The sequence below is a fragment of the Homarus americanus genome, unplaced genomic scaffold (assembly GCF_018991925.1).
Source record: "Homarus americanus isolate GMGI-L3 unplaced genomic scaffold, GMGI_Hamer_2.0 scaffold30858, whole genome shotgun sequence".
Lineage (NCBI taxonomy): Eukaryota > Metazoa > Arthropoda > Malacostraca > Decapoda > Nephropidae > Homarus > Homarus americanus.
Window position 1 is genome coordinate 3,027,534 of NW_024737697.1, and position 22,760 is coordinate 3,050,293.

A 22,760-nucleotide genomic window follows, 5' to 3' on the forward strand; every position below is an offset into this window, starting at 1 on the left:
AAGTTTTCCAGGATCCAGCAGACCAAGAGGCTGCGAAGGGCACTCAGACACATTACCTTGAGACGGCTACCTGTACACATCCTCACAGGTGATGTAACACACACCTGTACACATCCTCACAGGTGATGTAACACACACCTGTACACATCCTCACAGGTGATGTAACACACACCTGTACACATCCTCACAGGCATGTAACACATATACCTGTACACATCTCACAGGTGATGTAACACATACTCTGTACACATCTCGTTGCAAGATGTAACACACACCTGTACACATCCTCACAGGTGATATAACACACACCTGTACACATCCTCACAGGTGATGTAACACACACCTGTACACATCCTCACAGGTGATGTAGCACATACCTGTACACATCCTCACAGGTGATGTAACACACACCTGTACACATCCTCACAGGTGATGTAACACATACCTGTACACATCCTCACAGGTGATGTAACACATACCTGTACACATCCTCACAGGTGATGTAACACATACCTGTACACATCCTCACAGGTGATGTAACACACACCTGTACACATCCTCACAGGTGATGTAACACACACCTGTACACATCCTCACAGGTGATGTAACACACACCTGTACACATCCTCACAGGTGATGTAACACACACCTGTACACATCCTCACAGGTGATGTAACACACACCTGTACACATCCTCACAGGTGATGTAACACACACCTGTACACATCCTCACAGGTGATGTAACACACACCTGTACACATCCTCACAGGTGATGTAGCACATACCTGTACACATCCTCACAGGTGATATAACACACACCTGTACACATCCTCACAGGTGATGTAACACATACCTGTACACATCCTCACAGGTGATGTAACACACACCTGTACACATCCTTACAGGTGATATAACACACACCTGTACACATCCTCACAGATGATGTAACACACACCTGTACACATCCTCACAGATGATGTAACACACACCTGTACACATCCTTACAGGTGATGTAACACACACCTGTTCACACCCTTACAGGTGAAGTAACACACACCTGTACACACCCTTACAGGTGATGTAATACACACCTGTACACATCCTTACAGGTGAAGTAACACACACCTGTACACATCCTCTCAGATGATGTAACACACACCTGTACACATCCTTACAGGTGATGTAACACACACCTGTACACATCCTCACAGATGATGCAACACACACCTGTACACATCCTTACAGGTGATGTAACGCATACCCTAACACTAGCAAGGGGGGAAAGTAAGGTTATATTCAAGCGATATTAGGTTAGATTAAAGTAGGTTTGCTAGATTCGGTTAGATTAGATTACGTTTTGTTATGTTAGGTTAGGTTAGGTTAGGTTAGGTTAGGTTAGGTTAGGTTATATTAAGTTAGCATAAGGGAAATTAAGCCCATAAGTGTATAAGCTGGGGGTGTCTGATCTACATATGACCCAATTATCATAGGTACAGGTAAACAAGGTGTCGCCGTCACTCAGGTAAGCTTTAAATGTGCTCACAAGGGACAGGTGATGATCCTCTTGTGTAAATATTCCCAACTTCATAAGAATAAAGTGTAAATATTAACACTGAAAGAAATGGATACTATGAATCTTTTGATCTATTTATATTTGTCTATCTATTTATCGAATCGATCTGTCTATTTTATATCTATTTACGTAAGTATCTATATATTTATTTGTCTATTTGAGTATCCATCTATCTAAACATACTTTTACCTTTATCTCTCTCTAAGGATCGATTTATCTATCAAAGTGGTCATCACACGTCAGCGCCTATCAGCACACGTCAGCGCCTATCAGCACACGTCAGCGCCTCTCAGCACACGTCAGCGCCTCTCAGCACACGTCAGCGCCTATCAGCACACGTCAGCGCCTCTCAGCACACGTCAACGCCCGTCAGACTAGTTACAAGACACACTGCCCTCTCACCTTGTGTCAGCCTCTGGCATTTAGTTGACCTTTGACACAGGAAACAATAGCCAGTGTTCCCTCTCTCGTCTCCTGACACACTGTACCCCTGAACTCTCCTCTTGGTGACACATGTGACACGTGACACAGGTGACACAGGTAGTACAGGTGTTAGGTGACACATGTGACACGTGACACAGGTGACACAAGTGACACAGGTGACACAAGCGACACAGGGGACACAGATGAAACAGGTGACACAGGTGACAAACGTGACACAGGAGACACAAGTGACACAGGTGACACAAGCGACACAGGGGACACAGATGAAACAGGTGACACAGGTAGCACAAGTGTTAGGTGACACATGTGACAAACGTGACACAGGAGACACAAGTGACACAAGTGACACAGGTGACACAGGGGACACATATGAAACAGGTGACACAGAGGACACAAAGAACACAGGTGGTAGGTGACACAGTTGGCAGAGGTGGTTGGATGTCTCGAGTCAGCCATATCTTTGGTGTCGGAAAAAGATGGCACTGAGTAACTTAGTATTCCTGTGGCTCATTTTAACACAGTGCAGTACTCAAGTCACACACACACAAGGCCTCCCAACCACCCCACTAGCCTTAACAAACGGGCTAACCTAACCTAACCAGCACAGTGACTGAATGTAACAAGAGTGGTGTATATGCTAAGATAGGAACCAGACTCATTAAACCGCTTGGAACATTTTGATATTTCTGCTTCTTGTGTTTGAAAGTGTTTTACATATGAAGGTAGAAAGTTAACTAGATTTTCTTTTGTGTAGTCTAAGTGTAAACTGTGTGTAGTTAGGACAAGATTTATGCTTCAGTACACTGATAGGTAAACTAATAAGTGTATTCAAGACTATATTAATGCTTTAGTATGCGACGAGGTAAACTAAGTGAAATTAAGACTAGATTTAAGTTAGCTGTAAACTAGTAAGTGTATTAAAAACTAGATATAATGCTTTAGTATGCAGAGACTAAGAGCATGACTGAGCGGGTCTTGATGATGGTTGTGACGCCAACTGTTGCATGGATAAATAGGTGTTCAAGGTCTTTTTGCTTTCTACACCAGCTGCTCACAAGAGCTTAATAATATAGGAGAGAAAATAATTCAGATCAGCGTATGATGACCTCCTCCTACTCCAGATTAATTCACGTGGTGACTAAATACCCTAATGCTAATCTAATTTAATCCCAGCTTAATTCATTTGATAATTAAACACACCTATCACCAACCTAACCTAGCCTAACCCAACCTAACCTAACCTAACCCAACCTAACCTAACCTAACCCAACCTAACCTTAACCCCCCCCCCCATAAATGATTCGGTCACATTAATCAACAAGAAAGTGAAAGTGAAAGTGTGTCTCCAAAACCTTTACTGACCACTAGTGTCGGACAATCTGCATCAACACACACACTTTTACACACACGAGTGGGGAGCGTTTTAGGCACTGGACTTGAGGACCTTCACTTCCTGAACTGTATAGTAAGCATTTACAAACAGGGATGATATTGGAAAAGTCATAGATTCGAACCAGACATTTACATAGGTCTGAAAATATAGGTTTGTAATGTTAAGAGGTAGTTTGAAGTGATTGGGTTTACCAGATTTATTTTTAGCTGTCTAAGATACAAGATGGATAGACAGATGGCCATTGGAAACTGTCGCTTATATAATGGTCTTCTGCTTCTTCTTCTTCTTCCTCCATTTCACCCTTCCTATTTCCTTTGTCTCATTCTTCCTCCTTCTTATTCTACCTTCTTGTTTTTTACTTCCCCTTCACTTTTCTTCTTCTCATTTCTTTCCTTCCTACTCTCAGATTTGACTTTCACCGGCGATTCTCTGTCTGTCTGTCTGTCTATCTGTCTGTCTGTCTGTCTGTATTGTCTATCTGCCTACTGCATGTATGTCTGTCTGTCTGTTTTGGTAGTAAAGATGGTCATTAATATGGAGGTAGGAAGGTGAGGGAGACTCGAGAGCAGGTGCACCTCAACACAGCCTCTTGGGCTAGGTTAACAGGAACTACTGTATGACTATGTTAACATTTAATAAATTTTATGATTTTTTTTATACCAATTTCATATTTATATTTTTGTTGTTGATTTGCAAAGAAATTAATGTACAAAATATGAACTTGTTTTGTATTTTTTTACGATTACATACATACATACATACATAGTTGTTTATCAATGAGGAAATTCAAGGGTAAGAGTCATACATTTCTAAAATAAAAGAAAAAAGAAGAAAAAAAAGGCAATTATTTATGCTTTAAAGAGGATCCAAACCGCCTTGAGTCTCTCCTGAAACCCGTCCTCGACACAACTATATTTTCCGGTTAAATAAGACCCAGTAATTGGCAACACATTAAAAACAGGTTGCAGTTATGACAATTTAAACCCAGATTATTCTAAGCTTCGCCATATTACAGCTTAATTATGTACTAAAATGATCAAAATTATGCAACAGAGATTATTATGTATACAGCAGACATTGTGTTTGGTAAATTAATATTTTGTAGATACTGAAGAAGACCTTTGTGCAATGGCGATATTTGGCATTTATTTTAGCAGTCCAATCATGGGGAGGTATAGACTACTTCCAACCAATCAAGACACACTAGGAAATTATTGACAGTGGTTAAAGTCTCTGGTTGGTCAGGATATAGTGGGGAACCTATTCCTGCCTTTCACCCATTTTTTATTCCTTTGGTCGAATTCTATAAAAACAAGACCTATTGCAAGACGATTTATATGTTATTGTGTTTATATACTATAAACATAAACCTTATATACATAATCATATAATATTTAAAAGACTGATGAACGAGATATGAGTTGGATATTGATCACTATATTGACTTATAGACGAAATGTTCTGAAAACCATCGTTAGAGTACAGTACTGTATAATTGTCATGTCGTGTTGTAAATATTTTACAACTTAAATTTGGTGACCATGAGGATCAAAGACTTGACTACCACGAATAGCAAATAAAGAAGAAGAAGATGAAGAAGAAGATTAACTGTATACCAACGTTGTTTATTATACATGGTGAATCAATTGTAAACTTGCATAACGATTTTACTAAAGATCTCTCTCTCTCTCTCTCTCTCTCTCTCTCTCTCTCTCTCTCTCTATCTATCTACCTACCAAATACACCCTCACATCTCAAGTTACGGGTTAAAATGCAATATATGAACTTTTTGTGAATTCTGATTCTCTCTTTATAATATCTTGGGTCCTGAGCAGACCGCAGTGTGTTGAATCCCCCACACGTTGAAGTTTCTGACGACTCGAGTCCACGGTTCACCTTTCCCGGAAGACACAGCCCTTTTATCTCTTTCACTGAAGTGTTCAACCACGAGAGGAGGATAGAAGCCTATACGAGAGATAGACGAAGGAATGGGGGGAGGGACGGAGGAACGAACGGGGGGAGGGACGGAGGAACGAACGGGGGCAGGGACGGAGGAATGGTGGAGGGACGGAGGAAAGAACGGACGGACGGAGGAACCTCTAGCAACTACATAACCTGATTGGATTGATAGTAAAAATCCAGGTTAGGTGGAATCACTGGCCTGGAAACCGCCCCCCCCCACCTCCTCACCCCCGACAACCCACTCCATACCCCTACCCCTCCACTCCCATCCCCGAACACCACCCCTACACCCCCCTCCCCCAACACTCCCACCCACTTCCCCAAACACCACCCCTATTCCTCCCTACCAATACCCACCTACTCACCCTCAGGCGCCAGTCAGGGTGTAGCGGAGAGGCGGATCGAGATCACACCCATGAAAACTTCTGATAACAAGTGACGAAATATAAATAAAACGTTGCTTGAATTTTAGGAAATGAAAACAAGAAGTAACTTAAACTAAAAACCAAAAGGAGTATTATTTATGTGAAGGTTTATACATGTACGTAGTGTATGTATGTATGCATAGGTAAACACACCGATACATACATGCACACACACACACACACAGGTAGAAGGAACCAGTTAGCAATCGTGTTGACCTTGTGTGTGTGTGTTACCGCAGTTGTCTGATGTGCTCTTCCTCCTCCTTCTTCTGTGAGTAACAGAACTGGCTGACGTTATCTTGAAATCCTTTACCTAGCATTAGTGAGGGCCACACATGGATTATGTCTAGTTCTGGTGTCCTTATTATAGAATGACATAGATTCTTTGGAGAGTACAAAGAAGAATGACAAAAATGATCCATAATATTAGAAACCTTCCATATGAAGAAAGACTGAAAAGCTTAGGCTTACATTCATTAGAGAGGCGTAGAGTTAGGGGAGATATGATAGAGGTGTACAAGTGGGGTAAGTGGGGATTACCAAGGGTAAATGGAAGATGTTCTGAAGCTCAGTAATAACGAAATAACTAGGAACAAATGGCTTTAAATTAGATAAATTTGATTCAGAAAGGATATAGGCAAGCACTGGTTTGCACAGAGTTGTGATATGTGAATAGGCTACTGAGTGCTATAGTAGACTGGGGGACGCTAGGAGGCCGCATAGTTGATAGGCACATGGAAGTGCTACGGGTGTGTGAAAGGACTGCCCTGTGGCGTGGGCCAGTCGGCCTCCCGTATCCCACTTTCTTATGTTCTTATGTTCTTCTTATGTTCTCATATTCTTCTTCCTTCTCCTCCTTTTTCTCCTCCTCCTCTTCTTTCTTCCACCCACTTCCTCCTCTTCCTTCTCCTCTCTCCTTCCCTACTTCCTCATTCTTCTTCCTACACCTGTTCCAAATCCTCCCTCTTCTTTAAGCATCTTTTCCTCTCTTGTCTATTTCATCATCATCACTTTTTATCTACTCTTTATCATCGTCATCATTATGTTTCCTCTTATCATCGTCGTCATCATCATCATCATCATCATCATCATCATCATCATCATCACTTTCTATCTATCCTTCATCATCATCATAATCATCATCATCATCAACATCATCATAATCATAATCATCATCATCATCATCATCATCACTTTCTATCTATCCTTCATCAACATCATAGTCATAATCATCATCATCATCACTTTCTATCTATCCTTCATCATCATCATCATCATCATCATCATCATCATCATCATCATCATGACGTATGGTATAAGGACAATGACGTTGATGTTTACGAGGCGGGTTACATAAACCTCCTTGATACAGCAGCTTATGACGTCAAGACACACACACACACACACACACACACACACACACACACACACACACACACACACACACACACACACACACGCACACACACACACGGATAGCATAGTTCCCCCTGTGTTGGTAACTATCCAAGAGGTAGTTATTAGGTCATTACTGTTGTTAGAGTGCAAAGGTAAACTTGATTACTGAAGGGGTATGACTTTGCTTGGGAGATTGGTATCCCCACATCCCCTGAGCAACGCTCTTGTGCGTTATGCAGAAGACCCGACAGCCGCACCCTTATCACTACCTCCTAAGATGTCCCCACACACAACGCTTCCGTGACGCCTGCTGGACCACCACTCCACGACCCCCTGACGGAGACACGATGATCCTCCCAATACTGGCCAGATATTTTGTAAATAATATTAATTATGTGTTAAAGGAACATCCTTCCTTCCTTAGGCTTTAGTAAGCCCCTTTATAATATTTATACTGTATATACTTTTCACACTTGCCAGATGATTCTGGTGTCATTGTACAGGGGTACCTAGTGACAGCACTAGGATCCCGCTTCCTCTATCAAGGAATAAACAATTGAAATTGAATTGAATTGATTACTGAAGTTCGCCCTCACAGTGGAGTACCTCAAGGTGTTGTGTTGACTGCCTTGTTCTTTGTGGTGATGGTGGCGGGAACATTAGGGCTACTACTACTACTATTACTACAGTTATTAATATTAATACAGTCTCCCACAATAGCCACACCTTTGCCAGCATTTTATTACCTTAATATTAAATATCCTAATACATAAGTAGCTATCCTAGCTGTGTTGAATTAGTTCACTGTTAAAAAAATCTTGTAAATTTTACAGAAAATTCACTGGTTATATTTTTGCCAAACATTTTCTGTATAATTTACAGAGATTCCGTAAATATTTTTGCATAAAATATCTGTTGAATTAACAGATTGGCTGAAGTTATTGGAAGCTCCAACAACTTGTCCCTGAATACGAATTCGCAACTTTCGATTTACAGCAGGTACCTACTTTACTGCTAGGTGAACAAGGACCAAGGGGACTAGGAAGAGTGTCCAAACAACTTCCGCCGGCCCGGGAATCGAACCCATGACATCTTGCTTGCGAGGCAAGAGAGGTACCACTCCACCAGAGCCCACCCCACGTGATGATGTGGCGCTCTTTGAAATAATGTAAACAAACACGGACATACGACGAATGTGAAGCACAAACAACCGCCAACCACATATTCAGTAATTACGCATAGAAATAACAGCATTATCATGCAATTTTAAAAGTTCTTTGCATCATGAAGTGTCTATAGTATGATAAAATGTCAGTTTACAGTATATTGATAATTAAACAAATTGAAACAGAGAAAGAGAGTGTCCGAAATATTTTACAGAACAAAAAAGTAATTCAAATTACTGCGTTTTCCTGGTCGGAAATACAGAAGAAACATGTAAAAAATGCTGAATTTTCTAACAGTGTTGAGCAGCAGATCTATGAGGCATTCAGTGACTGTAGCCTCATAGTCAATATCTGCAGCTATTGTCGGCTTTGGGGCCGAAGCTCTCGTTCCCCTGAGGCAGAGCAAAGCCGACCAAAGGAGAGAGAAGGACAGTCGACATCTCATCCAGGCTGTAACATAACTTCTGGACTGCTGCTTCTGTTCGGAGATCACCTCCGCGAGTCTGGCATAGAAACATCTTGCACTTGGTCCCATCCCACCAGAGGTTGTCAACACTAGAGGAGTGAAGCTGCCTTGATCAATGTTCTGAATTCTCTCCCCATATGCCTTTATCTTGGCGTTCTCGTTCCTCCCGTGTGCAGCATCGAGAGCTAAGTTACCGTGACATGCGGCCATGGGATAAAAAATCCTGATGTCGAAGAAGGCTCGCTGTCCCAGCGTCCAGAATCCTCGAGCACTGACGTCAACCCTGGCTTCGTTGGATGTATTTGAAGTCCTATGTTGGAAAATCTCACCGTCCAATGGAAGGAGGGTCGGTTCTACCCTGACATCATGGCAGATATCCTTCAACATATTTGTTGTGAGATCCCTTACTTCGTCATGCCTCATGCATATGAAGCCCCTTTTCTTGCACACCATGGCTACTACTACTACTATTACTACTGCTATTATTACTACTACTACTATTTCTACTACTACTACTATTTTTTAATGGCCTCCAGCCTCCCCAATATCCATACCTTCGTCATCATTTTATTACTACTACTACTACTATTACTACTACTATTACTACTACTATTGCTATTATGCTATTATTTTATTACTATTACTACTACTTCTACTACTACTACTACTACTACTTCTACAGTTAGGTGACAATCCCTAATCAAGAATAAAATTAACATAAAACAATTACTTATTTTCCTATTTGTTAACTTCAAAAGGAATAAACAAAAGAATATACGAACAATGAAAGAAAAAACAGAAAGAACGAAACAAGACAAAATAAAAGTTAAATAAAATAGAGAAACATGGAAAGAAATGGAAGAACAAACTACAAGGTCAAGAAGAACAAGAGCAATTATTGAGATCAAAATAATGACTCCAGGAATAGGAAAGAGTTGGCCTGGCGGAACACTATTGGGCAGCTTACCATAAAGGGAGGAAGGGAGAGTGGGGGAGAGGGACGGAGAGAGAAGGGGGAGGGAGAGAGGGAGAGGAGGGGGGGGAGAGGGGGAGAAAAGGGTACCTGGTGTTCTAATTAGCCAAATGTAATAATAATAATAATAATAATAATTAACGGTTTATTGAAAAAGTTCTGCAGCCCGAAGGCTGAAAATATACATTGGACATAAATGACTTATTACATACATTGGTGGTTTAACAAAAGCCTTCATTAGAGAAAGGTAAAGGAACATACAGTGAACATACAGATTAATGTAGGTGTTGAACAGCAAAAACGTAGTGTAGTAACTCCCTCCCAGATGGTGTTAGAGAGGACCTCACGTGGTGTAGTAATTCCCTCACAGATGGTGTTATGAGGGCCTCACGTGGTGTAGTAATTCCCTCACAGATGGTGTTATGAGGGCCTCACGTGGTGTAGTACCCCTCACAGATGGTGTTATGAGGGGCCTCACGTGGTGTAGTAATTCCCTCACAGATGGTGTTATGAGGGCCTCACGTGTGTCACAGGGCCTCCGTGGTGTAGTAATTCTCACAGATGGTGTTATATGTGTGTGTGTGTGTGTGTGTGTGTGTGTGTGTGTGTGTGTGTGTGTGTGTTTGTGTGTGTGTGTGTGTGTGTTGTTCATCTTGGTGTGAACAATTGTACTGTTCAGTCGGGTGTTCATCCTTGGCCACGTGGACTAGTCTGCTCTCTAAAGCGATGAGGTCAAGCCTGTACGGGTCAAAGGTCAGTGGTATGTGTTGGTCAATGTGGGTGTGTAGGTGTTGGTGTGGGTGACAGACTGACCTAGCAGCTGACGGGGATCACTTTCAACCGAGGGAGACTTGTAGGGTAAGACTTTTCAGTGTGGTGTAAAGATAAAATAATCCCCACTGCAGTAAGATCTGCTCACCATCACCACTACAGTAAGATCTGCTCACCATCACCACTACAGTAAGATCTGCTCACCATCACCACTACAGTAAGATCTGCTCACCATCACCACTACAGTAAGATCTGCTCACCATCACCACTACAGTAAGATCTGCTCACCATCACCACTACAGTAAGATCTGCTCAACATCACCACTACAGTAAGATCTGCTCACCATCACCACTACAGTAAGATCTGCTCACCATCACCACTACAGTAAGATCTGCTCACCATCACCACTACAGTAAGATCTGCTCACCATCACCACTACAGTAAGATCTGCTCACCATCACCACTACAGTAAGATCTGCTCACCATCACCACTACAGTAAGATCTGCTCACCATCACCACTACAGTAAGATCTGCTCACCATCACCACTACAGTAAGATCTGCTCACCATCACCACTACAGTAAGATCTGCTCAACATCACCACTACAGTAAGATCTGCTCAACATCACCACTACAGTAAGATCTGCTCAACATCACCACTACAGTAAGATCTGCTCAACATCACCACTACAGTAAGATCTGCTCACCATCACCACTACAGTAAGATCTGCTCAACATCACCACTACAGTAAGATCTGCTCAACATCACCACATCTGCTCAACATCACCACTGCAGTAAGATCTGCTCAACATCACCACTGCATCTGACTGCAGTCTGCAACATCATCACTGCAGTAAGATCTGCTCAACATCACCACTAAAGTAAGATCTGCTCATCACTGCAGTAATATCTGCTCAACATCACCACTACAGTAAGATCTGCTCAACATCACCACTACAGTAAGATCTGCTCAACATCACCACTACAGTAAGATCTGCTCAACATCACCACTGCAGTAATATCTGCTCAACATCACCACTACAGTAAGATCTGCTCAACATCACCACCGCAGTAAGATCTGCTCAACATCACCACTGCAGTAAGATCTGCTCAACATCATCACTGCAGTAAGATCTGCTCAACATCACCACTACAGTAAGATCTGCTCAACATCATCACTGCAGTAATATCTGCTCAACATCACCACTACAGTAAGATCTGCTCAACATCACCACTACAGCAAGATTTGCCCAACATCACCACTACAGTAAGATCTGCTCAACATCACCACTACAGTAAGATCTGCTCAACATCACCACTACAGTAAGATCTGCTCAACATCACCACTCACAGTAAGATCTGCTCAACATCACCACTAAGTAAGATCTGCTCAACATCACCACTACAGTAAGATCTGCTCAACATCACCACTACAGTAAGATCTGCTCACCATCACCACTACAGTAAGATCTGCTCACCATCACCACTACAGTAAGATCTGCTCAACATCACCACTACAGTAAGATCTGCTCAACATCACCACTACAGTAAGATCTGCTCAACATCACCACTACAGTAAGATCTGCTCACCATCACCACTACAGTAAGATCTGCTCACCATCACCACTACAGTAAGATCTGCTCAACATCACCACTACAGTAAGATCTGCTCACCATCACCACTACAGCTACAACACATAAATAAACATACAACATAATTCTATTATCATTCCATTTTCAATCATTTTCTCTTTCTCTTTGTAATTCCCTTCCTCTTCCCCCTTATCATATTCTATTTTATCTTCACGTTCTTCATCTTCTCACAGTTATCATCTACGATTGTGTGTGTTGACAACCTCTCCTGGTGTGTCTCAGTGTAGGCTGAGGAGAGATCAACACACCTCTCATTTATTCGTTTTCTTTGATTCGCGGTAATGATTAGCATAAAATTGTAATATTAAACTAAATAAATCAAATTATTTTTATTAATCAATCGAATGATTAGCTTGTGAATTAGCATAAGATAGTGAGATTTAATAGTTGATTAGTGTAAAATAATTATACCTAACAAGGAAAACTTAGTTGTTTTTCTTATTAACATTAAGAGCATAAATTGACGTCAAAAGTATTACTATAAAGATTCGTTTATGTTTTTAAGAGTTTGTTGTCAATCTTGTTATTGTTTTCTGATGTAGTCTTTAGTGATATTTAAGTTGCAGCTTCTTCCTAACTGAGTGACTGTGGGTAAGGTAGCCTCTGTGACCAGACCTACGGGAAGAGTCATACTCGTCGGTCATCAACAGCTGACCCTATGTTCTAAAAGTAGATCAAAAGCTTTTCAGAATGGGTAAAATTGGGTCCTAATAGGTTTGATGGTCAGTTAGGGGTAGTGTGGATATAGTACACGGCAGCCTAAGATAAAATGAGTGTGACTTGTGCTATACTGATCCACCTTCACTACCCCGACTATAAACTAAGGTACCCCTTTACAGTTGGGGGACTTGGGGGTACCTCGGGGGTGTACCAGCAACCATTAAGACACTAGAACCGAGACCATCTACACCCCTCTAACACGAACCAGTGATCCTCAGGACGGGAGACGAACGCTGTACCCACTCGGCCGCCGCATCCCACCAAAAATAGGTTAATGTGAGTTAATATATTAACTTTATCCATCCCTAACATTATTCAGTCTTCCGAAATGATGTTAAAATAACCTTTGAACAACACATTACTATTTACATGTAGATAAATGTATAAATAAATCAACACTTATTGATGTTAAATTAGTATCCAGAAGTTAAATTATATATTGAGAATTTAACACAATCATACATAAGATAAAATGTATATTGGAAAATTAACACATGAAGTTAAAATATGTATCCAAATGTTTAATTAATGTGTTGGGGGAAAAAAAAAACAGGTCTATATTTTTGTTAAGGGAGGGTCAGGGTCCACCGGGGATGAATAACCTTAGAGGTCAATGCATCATCTGGACAGTTTTCTAAATCTTAAAACTAGTTTACGAGTGTGAGAAAAACTTGAGGCTGCTAGTAGTATTTAACAATCCTGTCTAACGAAGTAATGAACGAAGGTACAGTCTGGTGTAGTTTGATCTTATTAATATTTTAGAGTGTTGAGTGATGTGATTCTTGGTCACTTGAAGGAAATCTGTTTATATTAGTTTACCTTTTAAACATGAAAACAAAGTCATTGAACTTGAACTGAATTACGAGAAGATTATAACCCCTAGCTAATTTCACTTGATGATTAAACATCCTAACCTAACCTAACCTAACCTAACCTAACCTAACCTAACCTAACCTAACCTCCAGGAAGCGTTAGGGTGTTAAATCAACAGGTGATATAATCTGGCGGTGTAGCTCGGTGTTAAGAGCATTCGCCACCGCGTACGAATGTTTAAGGGTTAGATTCCTGACTAGACTGGGTTCACACACACACACACACACACACACACACACACACTCACCGATGACAATACTCTCTCGATAACAGTGAAACTCAGACAGACGTAATATGACCCCAAGGTTTATACTCTCACTTGATAATGAAGGCCATTGATCTAGTTCACGTAAGAGAAAATCAATATTATCCCCCAAAACAAAACAAAACAACAACAACAAACAAACATACATTTACTGATGGTAATAATGATAAAAAACAACAGAGAATTAAGAAAGTTGTAATAAAAGAGACGAAGTAACGTGAGACGGATTTTTATTACGAAGTAAAAGTAGTCAGGTGACCCAGCTGCGTCATAACACTGTCAAGGGGCCACAACACTGTCAAGGGGCCACAGCACTGTCAAGGGGCCACATCACTGCCAAGGGGCCACAACACTGTCAAGGGGCCACAACACTGTCAAGGGGCCACATCACTGTCGAGGGGCCACATCACTGTCAAGGGGCCACAACACTGTCAAGGGGCCACAGCACTGTCAAGGGGCCACAACACTGTCAAAGGGCCACAGCACTGTCAAGGGGCCACAGCACTTTACGGTGACAACTAATCAACTGTCATAAGACCTTATTAAACATCCATACACCAGTTTGGCCATAATCCACCACTACTTAATTATTAGTGTTATTGTGTGGATAAGTTCCTGACACATGGACGAACAGACAGACGGAGCTGGTGATAAAGGCGGTGACAGGGGCAGCTGGTGACAGGGGCAGCTGGTGACAGGGGCAGCTGGTGATTGGGTCAGCTCTCTTAGTGTATGGAGAAAGGAGGTCCAGCCACTTCCCTAAGGGAGGAGAGAGGTGGTGTAGGGTGTGGTGTGTGTGTGTGTGTGTAGAGGAGAGGGGGGGTGTAGGGGTTTGAATATGAACTGAATTTTGTCGCGGACCGCAGATAGTTTACTGTGCACTCCACACTCCTGCGAATGGTAACGCAAGAAAGCTTACAAAGTAGAGGCCACAAAGGGTGTTTATCAAACCCAAGTATTCAAGGTATTATGACATTGACCGTTACAGAGTATATCCAGTAAATTGTTTGCTTAGTTCGGTACACAGAAGTTTACTTAGATACTAGATGTGAAGTGTGGATACAGCCTTAATGTATCAACTATCTTCCCATCAGAGATAAAGTGCTGTGTCATTCCATACACAGTCTGGTTGGATTTGTCTCTAAAAGGGTCCGTATTTTCACAGTCTAAGACGTAGTGTTGGAGTGTGTGGCCATATGTCTGGCCGCACACTTTACATTTAGTTTTGTTCACACCTGCCTGAGGGACATACTGCCAGAGGTACTTACTCATATAATCTGAACATAACCTAGAGGTTTAAACATCCTGTAATCTAGTAATCTTGTTACTCGTTCCAAACACACGTTTAACAGTCCTAGACTGTATTCAACAGTGTCATTATTGGACGCGAGTTTAGCTAAGGAATCATCTCTATCATGTTGAATGAGGCCTATGTGAGAGGGGATCCACAACAGCTTGATCCTGATACCCTCGTCAACAAGACACACATGCTTGTGTCTGGCTTCAGAGACAAGTGGGTGACAATCTGAGTTTAGGATATCAAGACCAAGTAGTGAGGATAAGGAGTCAATGATGATGAGGCTGTCAGTGGCAGTGTCTTCAACAAGTTTCAGGTCTGTGAGTATGGCAAATAGTTCAGTTTGTAGAGTGAATGACCAGTTACTAATTCTAGTTCCTTTCTCCATTACATTACCGTTAAGCTGAGTCACAATGACAGCACTTCCAGCCCTCCCGTAGACAGTGTTAAGAGAGCCGTCAGTGTAGATGGTCTGTGTGATGTTATTTTCAGTCTGTGTAGGAGGTGTAGGGTGTAATGTGTAGTGGGGGGTGTAGGGTGTTATGTGTAGTGGGGGGTGTAGGGTGTTATGTGGTGGGGGTGTGGGGTGTGTGTGTAGTGGGGGTGTAGGGGTGTGTGTGTGTGAGTGGGGGTGTGGGGTTGTGTGTGTGTGGTGGTGTGGGGTGTGTGTGTGGTGGGGGTGTGGGGTGTAATGTGTGAGTGGGGGTGTGGGGTGTAATGTGTAGTGGGGTGTAGAGTGTGTGAGTGGGGCACAGGGGGGGTGGAGGGGGAGTAGAAGGTTAACGTAAATATGATATAAGTGAAAGGAACAAATCAGGAATAAAGCAGAGAGGAAGAAGAGGAATAAGAGAAGACACATCGTAGAAAACAAGAAGAAAAGGGACGAGGAGCAGAAGTAGGAAGAGTAACGGGACTAGAAGAAGAAGAGAAAGAGGAAAATGAAAGGAAGGAAGACTTGGAGGTAAAAGTACAAGGTGGAGAAGAAGAAGTTGTAGGAGGATGAGTAGAAAAATAGAAAGGAAATACGAGGAAGAAAGGAAGAAGAAAGAATACCGAGGAGGAAGAAGAAGAGGAGGAGGAGGAGGAGGGGGAGGAAGCCATTTTCTGGTTGCTCTCTTCCAGTTCCACCGCTAAAAGGTCAACTCGCTCCGGGGTGTCTACTAACCTGTGAGTGTGTGTAATAATAATAGTAATTAACAGTTTATTAAGATAACATGGCAGCCCGAAGGCTGAAAATATACAATAAACGGAGATGATAAGTTACATATGGTGAAATTGGGGAGTGGGTCACTTGATTAACAAAAGCTTTCAGTACATAAATATAAGACAGATAAAGTCAACATATAGATTAACTATAGGTCTGGTACTGTGGGAGCTGGTCTGTTCTTGTGACCTGATATTGGTGTCTGCTGTCTGGATGGCCGTCGCACCTGGGAGCTGAGCCGCTCCCCCACCACAGCTCCAGATGTTTAGCACATCCACCACGTGGTCCGGGTAGGTCCTTCAGCTCACACAGGGTGTTGGAGATGGTTCTTGTTCCTCATTTGACGTAGTTGGGAATTCTTAATTCCTCACCTGGGTGGAGTAGGGAGTCCTCATTTCTCTCCTGGTGTAGTTTGGAGTCTTTCTTGGCTTCTCATCCAGTGTTGGTGGTGGCGAGTGTACGGCGGGCAGGATGTGTTAGGTCTGCATCAGGACAACATTGACCGCTAAGTACGATTGTCGCTCTAACAGTTGTTTCTTTGTTTTGAGTTGAAATTGCCACTTTTGTATATCACTTGTGAGATGATCGTCAATCTTTGCACTATACTGTTGGTGGGAGGATGTTGATAAATCCAGATGGGGAGGAGGAGATGAGGAAGGGGAAGGGCCCGACAGACCAGGCTGGCAGCTGTCTCCATGGTCAACAGACCACGGGCAGCGCCGACGTCCTCACTCTATTTGTGTGTGTATAATCTTACGTCAAAAGGTTCATCGCTAATATGTAACTCACGTCCAATATATTCACTCCTCCAAACACTTACACTTGATCGTCTGGGTAGCAAGGGGTTTCAGATTGTAGGTCGCTCAGGTAAAATTTCAGGTTGCGTGTAAAGGTCAATTAGTGGTTAGAGAGATCAACGCCTGCGAGTCATTCATGTTAAGCATACAAAAGAGTATCAAGTGCGGGAGATGTGTTGAGTCGTTTGCTGTATAACAACTATGGAAAGATTTACAAGGGTTGGATTAGATTAGGTTAGGTTAGCTTTGGTTAGGTTATGTTTTCATTGCAGTGAGTAACGTATATTCTGCATTCAACTCTCAGCGACACAGGAAAGGTCTTATTAGACTTGAGATTCTTGGAAAAATTAACACCACCTCACATTCTCTTGGGACACACTGTACTATCTTGGGACACACTGTACTATCTTGGAACACACAGTACTATCTTGGGACACAGTACTATCTTGGGACACACTGTACTATCTTGGGACACACTGTACTATCTTGGAACACACAGTACTATCTTGGGACACACTGTACTATCTTGGAACACACAGTACTATCTTGGGACACACTGTACTATCTTGGGACACACTGTACTATCTTGGGACACACTGTACTATCTTGGGACACACTGTACTATCTTGGGACACACAGTACTATCTTGGGACACACTGTACTATCTTGGGACACACTGTACTATCTTGGAACACACAGTACTCTCTCAACATTCACTACCACCTGACAGTTCCTAAGGCCAGTTCTTTACCACAGCCGAGTCTTGCCTCAATGACTGTCTTGTCAGATGTGAACACCTAGTGCAATGACATGTGTATATCATGTGAGCTTCAGAATAAGCCCACCTGTTTTGAAAGAAGCGTATTTTCCGTTCTGAGTTACAAATATAAATGTCTAACTGGCCACAAGAATCACTAATGTCGAAATATTCTGATTGTTTTTTATTTATTGTTATTTTCACTTGTGTGTCTGTGTATTTTTGTTCCATTATGGGTTTGTGTAAATGAAATCTATGGTATTTTATCGTCGTTTTGGGGAGTGATTTAGGTACCCGAAGCCTGGACATTGCTAGGAACATCTGGCAACTATAAGGGAATGTTGTGAGGAGGTTACCGCCTGAGGAGCGTCAGTGGTGTGCAGGACCACGTCGAGGAAGGAGTGTTGCAATATTGCCCTTCAGTCAACAGGTGTGTGTGTGTGTGTGTGTGTGTGTGTGTTCTTCAGCTTATTGTGAACGCCCTTTTGTTTATATTTTTATTTATGTTCTTGTCAATAACGGATACAGGTACAAGATATAAACATTGTCTATCTGTGTCTGTCTGTCTATCTGTGTCTGTCTGTCTATCTGTCTGTCTGTCTATCTGTCTGTCTGTATGGCCACGTCTTCCTTTGTAGAAAATCCGAATCCTGATGACACGAACCCAACATTCTTTAACGTAATTTTCTGTGGTAATAATGTCAGTAAATATAATCGTAAGATAACATAGAACAGTGTGTGTGTGATCGCCTCGTTCTCCTCCGCCCTTGTCCTTGTTGTGTTCGGGGATACACCGCGTGTTCGAAATCTGACGTTATTTGTGATTGTTTGACAGGTTTTGAAACAGTGTACTGGAGGTTGGGCTGGATAAAGAAACAAAAACAATCTTTCCAAATTACCATCAACAATTTAGGTTTGCAAAGTGTGTGGAAAATATATATTAAACCAGTGAGTTAAATACGAATTACTTTTATGAAAATTAAAAAAAAAAATGACAATAAGTGTTTTAGAGGAATAAACAGATGTGTATTGTAAACTATATACATCGTGCATCATGGAGTGTGATTTATATTGCGTTGTGAATTGAAAAACTGAAGTAAAAAATAATTGGTCTATTATGCCACAGTTCACCTCCAGGATGTAAAGGTAATCCTGTGTTATACTCGTGGGGTCGTAGTTCAAGGTGTAGTCGTGGTTGTAATGGTAGTCGTGTCTGTGGTCGTAGTTGTTGTTGTAGTTGTAATAGTAATAGTAGTCGTGTTTGTAGTAGCAGTAATTATAGTGTTCGTACTAAAGGGGTTAACATCGCACTAAAGGGTTAACATCGCACTAAAGGGGTTAACATCACACTTAAAGGGTTAACATCGCACGTAAAGGGTTAACATCACACTAAAGGGGTTAACATCGCACTAAAGGGGTTAACATCACACTTAAAGGGTTAACATCACACTTAAAGGGTTAACATCGGTATCAGTGCCGGCACGATCACCAAAAGTTAACATCGCACTGTGCTGAACATCATAATTAAAGGGCGAACATTTTGCACGGAAAGGGTTAATACCGCGCTCGTGCTGAACATCGCCGACCTTAAAGTACAACATCGCACTTAAAGGGTTAATATCACACTAAAGGGGTTAATGACGTAAAAGGTTAACATCGCAACAAAGGGTTAACATCGCACTTAAAGGTTAACATCGCACCAAAGGGGTTAACATCGCACGTATGCTAACATCACACTTAAAGCGGGTTAACATCACACTTAAAGGGTTAACATCACAATGCAAGGGTTAACATCACACTTAAAGGGTTAACATCACACTTAAAGGGTTAACATCGCACTAAAGGGGTTAACATCACACTTAAAGGGTTAACATCGCACTAAAGGGGTTAACATCACACTTAAAGGGTTAACATCGCACTAAAGGGGTTAACATCACACTTAAAGGGTTAACATCGCACTAAAGGGGTTAAGATCACACTTAAAGGGTTAACATCACACTTAAAGGGTTAACATCACACTTAAAGGGTTAACATCACACTTAAAGGGTTAACATCACACTAAAGGGGTTAACACCACACTAAAGGGGTTAATTAACAGACAGGTAAACCACGGCAGTTGTGTATTTCTACTGACTGACAGAGGCGAAAGAGTGCTATAGAGTGCAAATCATGCTGAGGGGATTAACATGTATATATGTATGTATGTATGTATGTATGTATGTATGTATGTATGTATGTATTGATAGAATTCATTAATACTGTATAATTTGAGAATCCAGGAAGAGGAAATGAATGAATGAAGGAAGGAAGGAATCAAAGAAAAAAGAAAAAAAGAAAGAAGGAAATACCCTGGTAAATATTATATCTATATGTGTTGCGGCACATAAGTGTATCTCTCAAGTAATCAGTACCAACTACGGCCATAGGTACCAACTACTGTACGGCCTCAAGTTCCAACCACGGCTTCAAGCTCCAACCAACCACGTCCTCAAGAACCAACCAAGGCCTCAAGAACCAACCTACCACGCCGTCAAGAACCAACCAAGGCCTCAAGAACCAACCTACCACGCCCTCAAGAACCAACCAAGGCCTCAAGAACCAACCAACCACGCCCTCAAGAACCAACCAAGGCCTCAAGAACCAACCAAGAACCAACCAAGGCCTCAAGAACCAACCAACCACGCTCCTCAAGAACCAACCAAGGCCCCGAAGAACCAACCAACCACGCCCCTCAAGAAACTCAAACCACCTCAAGAACCAACCGACCACGCTCCTCAAGAACCAACCAAGGCCTCAAGAACCAAACCAACCACGCCTCATGAACCAACCAAGGCCTCAAGAACCAACCAACCACGCCTCAAGAACCAAATCCAAGGCCTCAAAACCCAACCACGGCCTCAAGAACCAACCAAGGCCTCAAGGACCAACCAACCACGCCCTCAAGAACCAACCAAGGCCCTGTTCCAACCACGGCCTCAACAACCAAATCCAAGGCCCCAAGAACCAACCAAATCCACGCCCTCAAGAACCAAATCCGGCGCCTCAAGAACTCAACCCCACACGCCCTCAAGAACCAAACCGGCGCCGCCCCAAGAACCAACCTACCACGCCCCTCAAGAACCAACCTACCACGCCCTCAAGAACCAACCAAGGCCTCAAGAACCAACCTACCACGCTCCCTCAAGAACCAACCAAGGCCTCAAGAACTACAACCTACCACGCCCTCAAGAACCAAATCCAAGGCCTCAAGAACCAACCTACCACGCCTCAAGGAACCAACCAAGGCCTCAAGAACCAACCACCAACCACGCCCTCAAGAAACCAACCAAGGCCCCAAGAACTAACCTACCACGCCCTCAAGAAACTGCCAAATCAAGGCCTCAAGAACCAACCAACCAAGGCTTCAAGTCCCAACCAAGGCCTCAAGAACCAACCTACCACGCCCTCAAGAACCAACCAAGGCCTCAAGAACCAACCAACCACGCCCTCAAGAACCAACCAAGGCCTCAAGAACCAACCTACCACGGCCTCAAGAACCAACCAAGGCCTCAAGTTCCAACTACGGCCTCAAGAACCAACCAAGGCCTCAAGTTCCAACCACGGCCTCAACAACCAATCAAGGCCTCAAGTTCCAACCGCAACACTATATACGGATCGTGTGTCCTAAGCTCACAGCTCTAGAGGCCAGAGGACGTGTGACCACCTCCAAACAAGACGCACCCTGAGGGTCAACGCCATAATGAGTAGTGGCGTCCGGAATCTTACTGAAGTTGCTACTGCAGTGTTTACCGAGTCTCCCCGCTACAGGTGTACAGTACAGCCTCTTCTCGCTACAGGTGTGCAGTACAACCTCTTCCCGCTACAGGTGTACAGTACAGTCTCACCCTGCTACAGGTGTACAGTACAGCCTCTTCCCGCTACAGGTGTACAGTACAGCCTCTTCTCGCTACAGGTGTACAGTACAACCTCTTCCCGCTACAGGTGTACAGTACAGTCTCACCCTGCTACAGGTGTACAGTACAGCCTCTTCCCGCTACAGGTGTACAGTACAGTCTCTCCCTGCTACAGGTGTACAGTACAGCCTCTTCCCGCTACAGGTGTACAGTACAGTCTCTTCCTGCTACAGGTGAACAGCACACTACAGCCTCTTCCCGCTACAGGTGTACAGTACAGTCTCTCCCTGCTACAGGTGTACAGTACAGCCTCTTCCCGCTATAGGTGTACAGTACAGTCTCTCCCTGCTACAGGTGTACAGTACAGCCACTTTGGGACACGGCAAAACCGAAACAGGCGAACTACGGGATTTGTGGCTTCTGCTTAACCTACCCTAACCTACCCAAACCTGCCCTAACTAGCGTGTAATAAAGGTTCTGGGCAGGTGTTCGACGTTGGACCCTTTTAATCGACATGAAACCGCCTTTTGTCCCAAAGTGATCGACTCTTGACCACTTTTTTCTCACCTCACCAGTTGGTCACAGTTCTGTCTTACCTCGTCTGATTGGTGGAGGTGCTGAGGTCTTTTATTGCACGAGAGAGAGAGAGAGAGAGAGAGAGAGAGAGAGAGAGAGAGAGTACCATACCTTTTATGTGTTTTAGTGTGAATCTGTATATACAACCACGA

At 42.8% G+C, this 22,760-nt stretch overlaps 2 protein-coding genes across 2 annotated transcripts in view; both read left to right on the top strand.

Moving 5' to 3' along the window:
* Window positions 1–2,199: 2,199 nt before the first annotated feature.
* On the top strand, window positions 2,200–21,820 carry LOC121873567 (proteoglycan 4-like). Its single transcript, XM_042377211.1, has 2 exons — window positions 2,200–2,425; window positions 20,541–21,820. Exons 1-2 carry the CDS (start codon window positions 2,200–2,202, stop codon window positions 21,818–21,820), a joined length of 1,506 nt encoding a protein of 501 aa, XP_042233145.1.
* The window catches only part of LOC121873550 (chorion peroxidase-like), a 19,624-nt gene continuing 15,349 nt past the window's right edge, over window positions 18,486–22,760 (top strand). The window contains 1 exon segment of the mRNA XM_042377188.1: window positions 18,486–18,569. The gene's annotated coding sequence lies outside the window, so the exon portion shown is untranslated.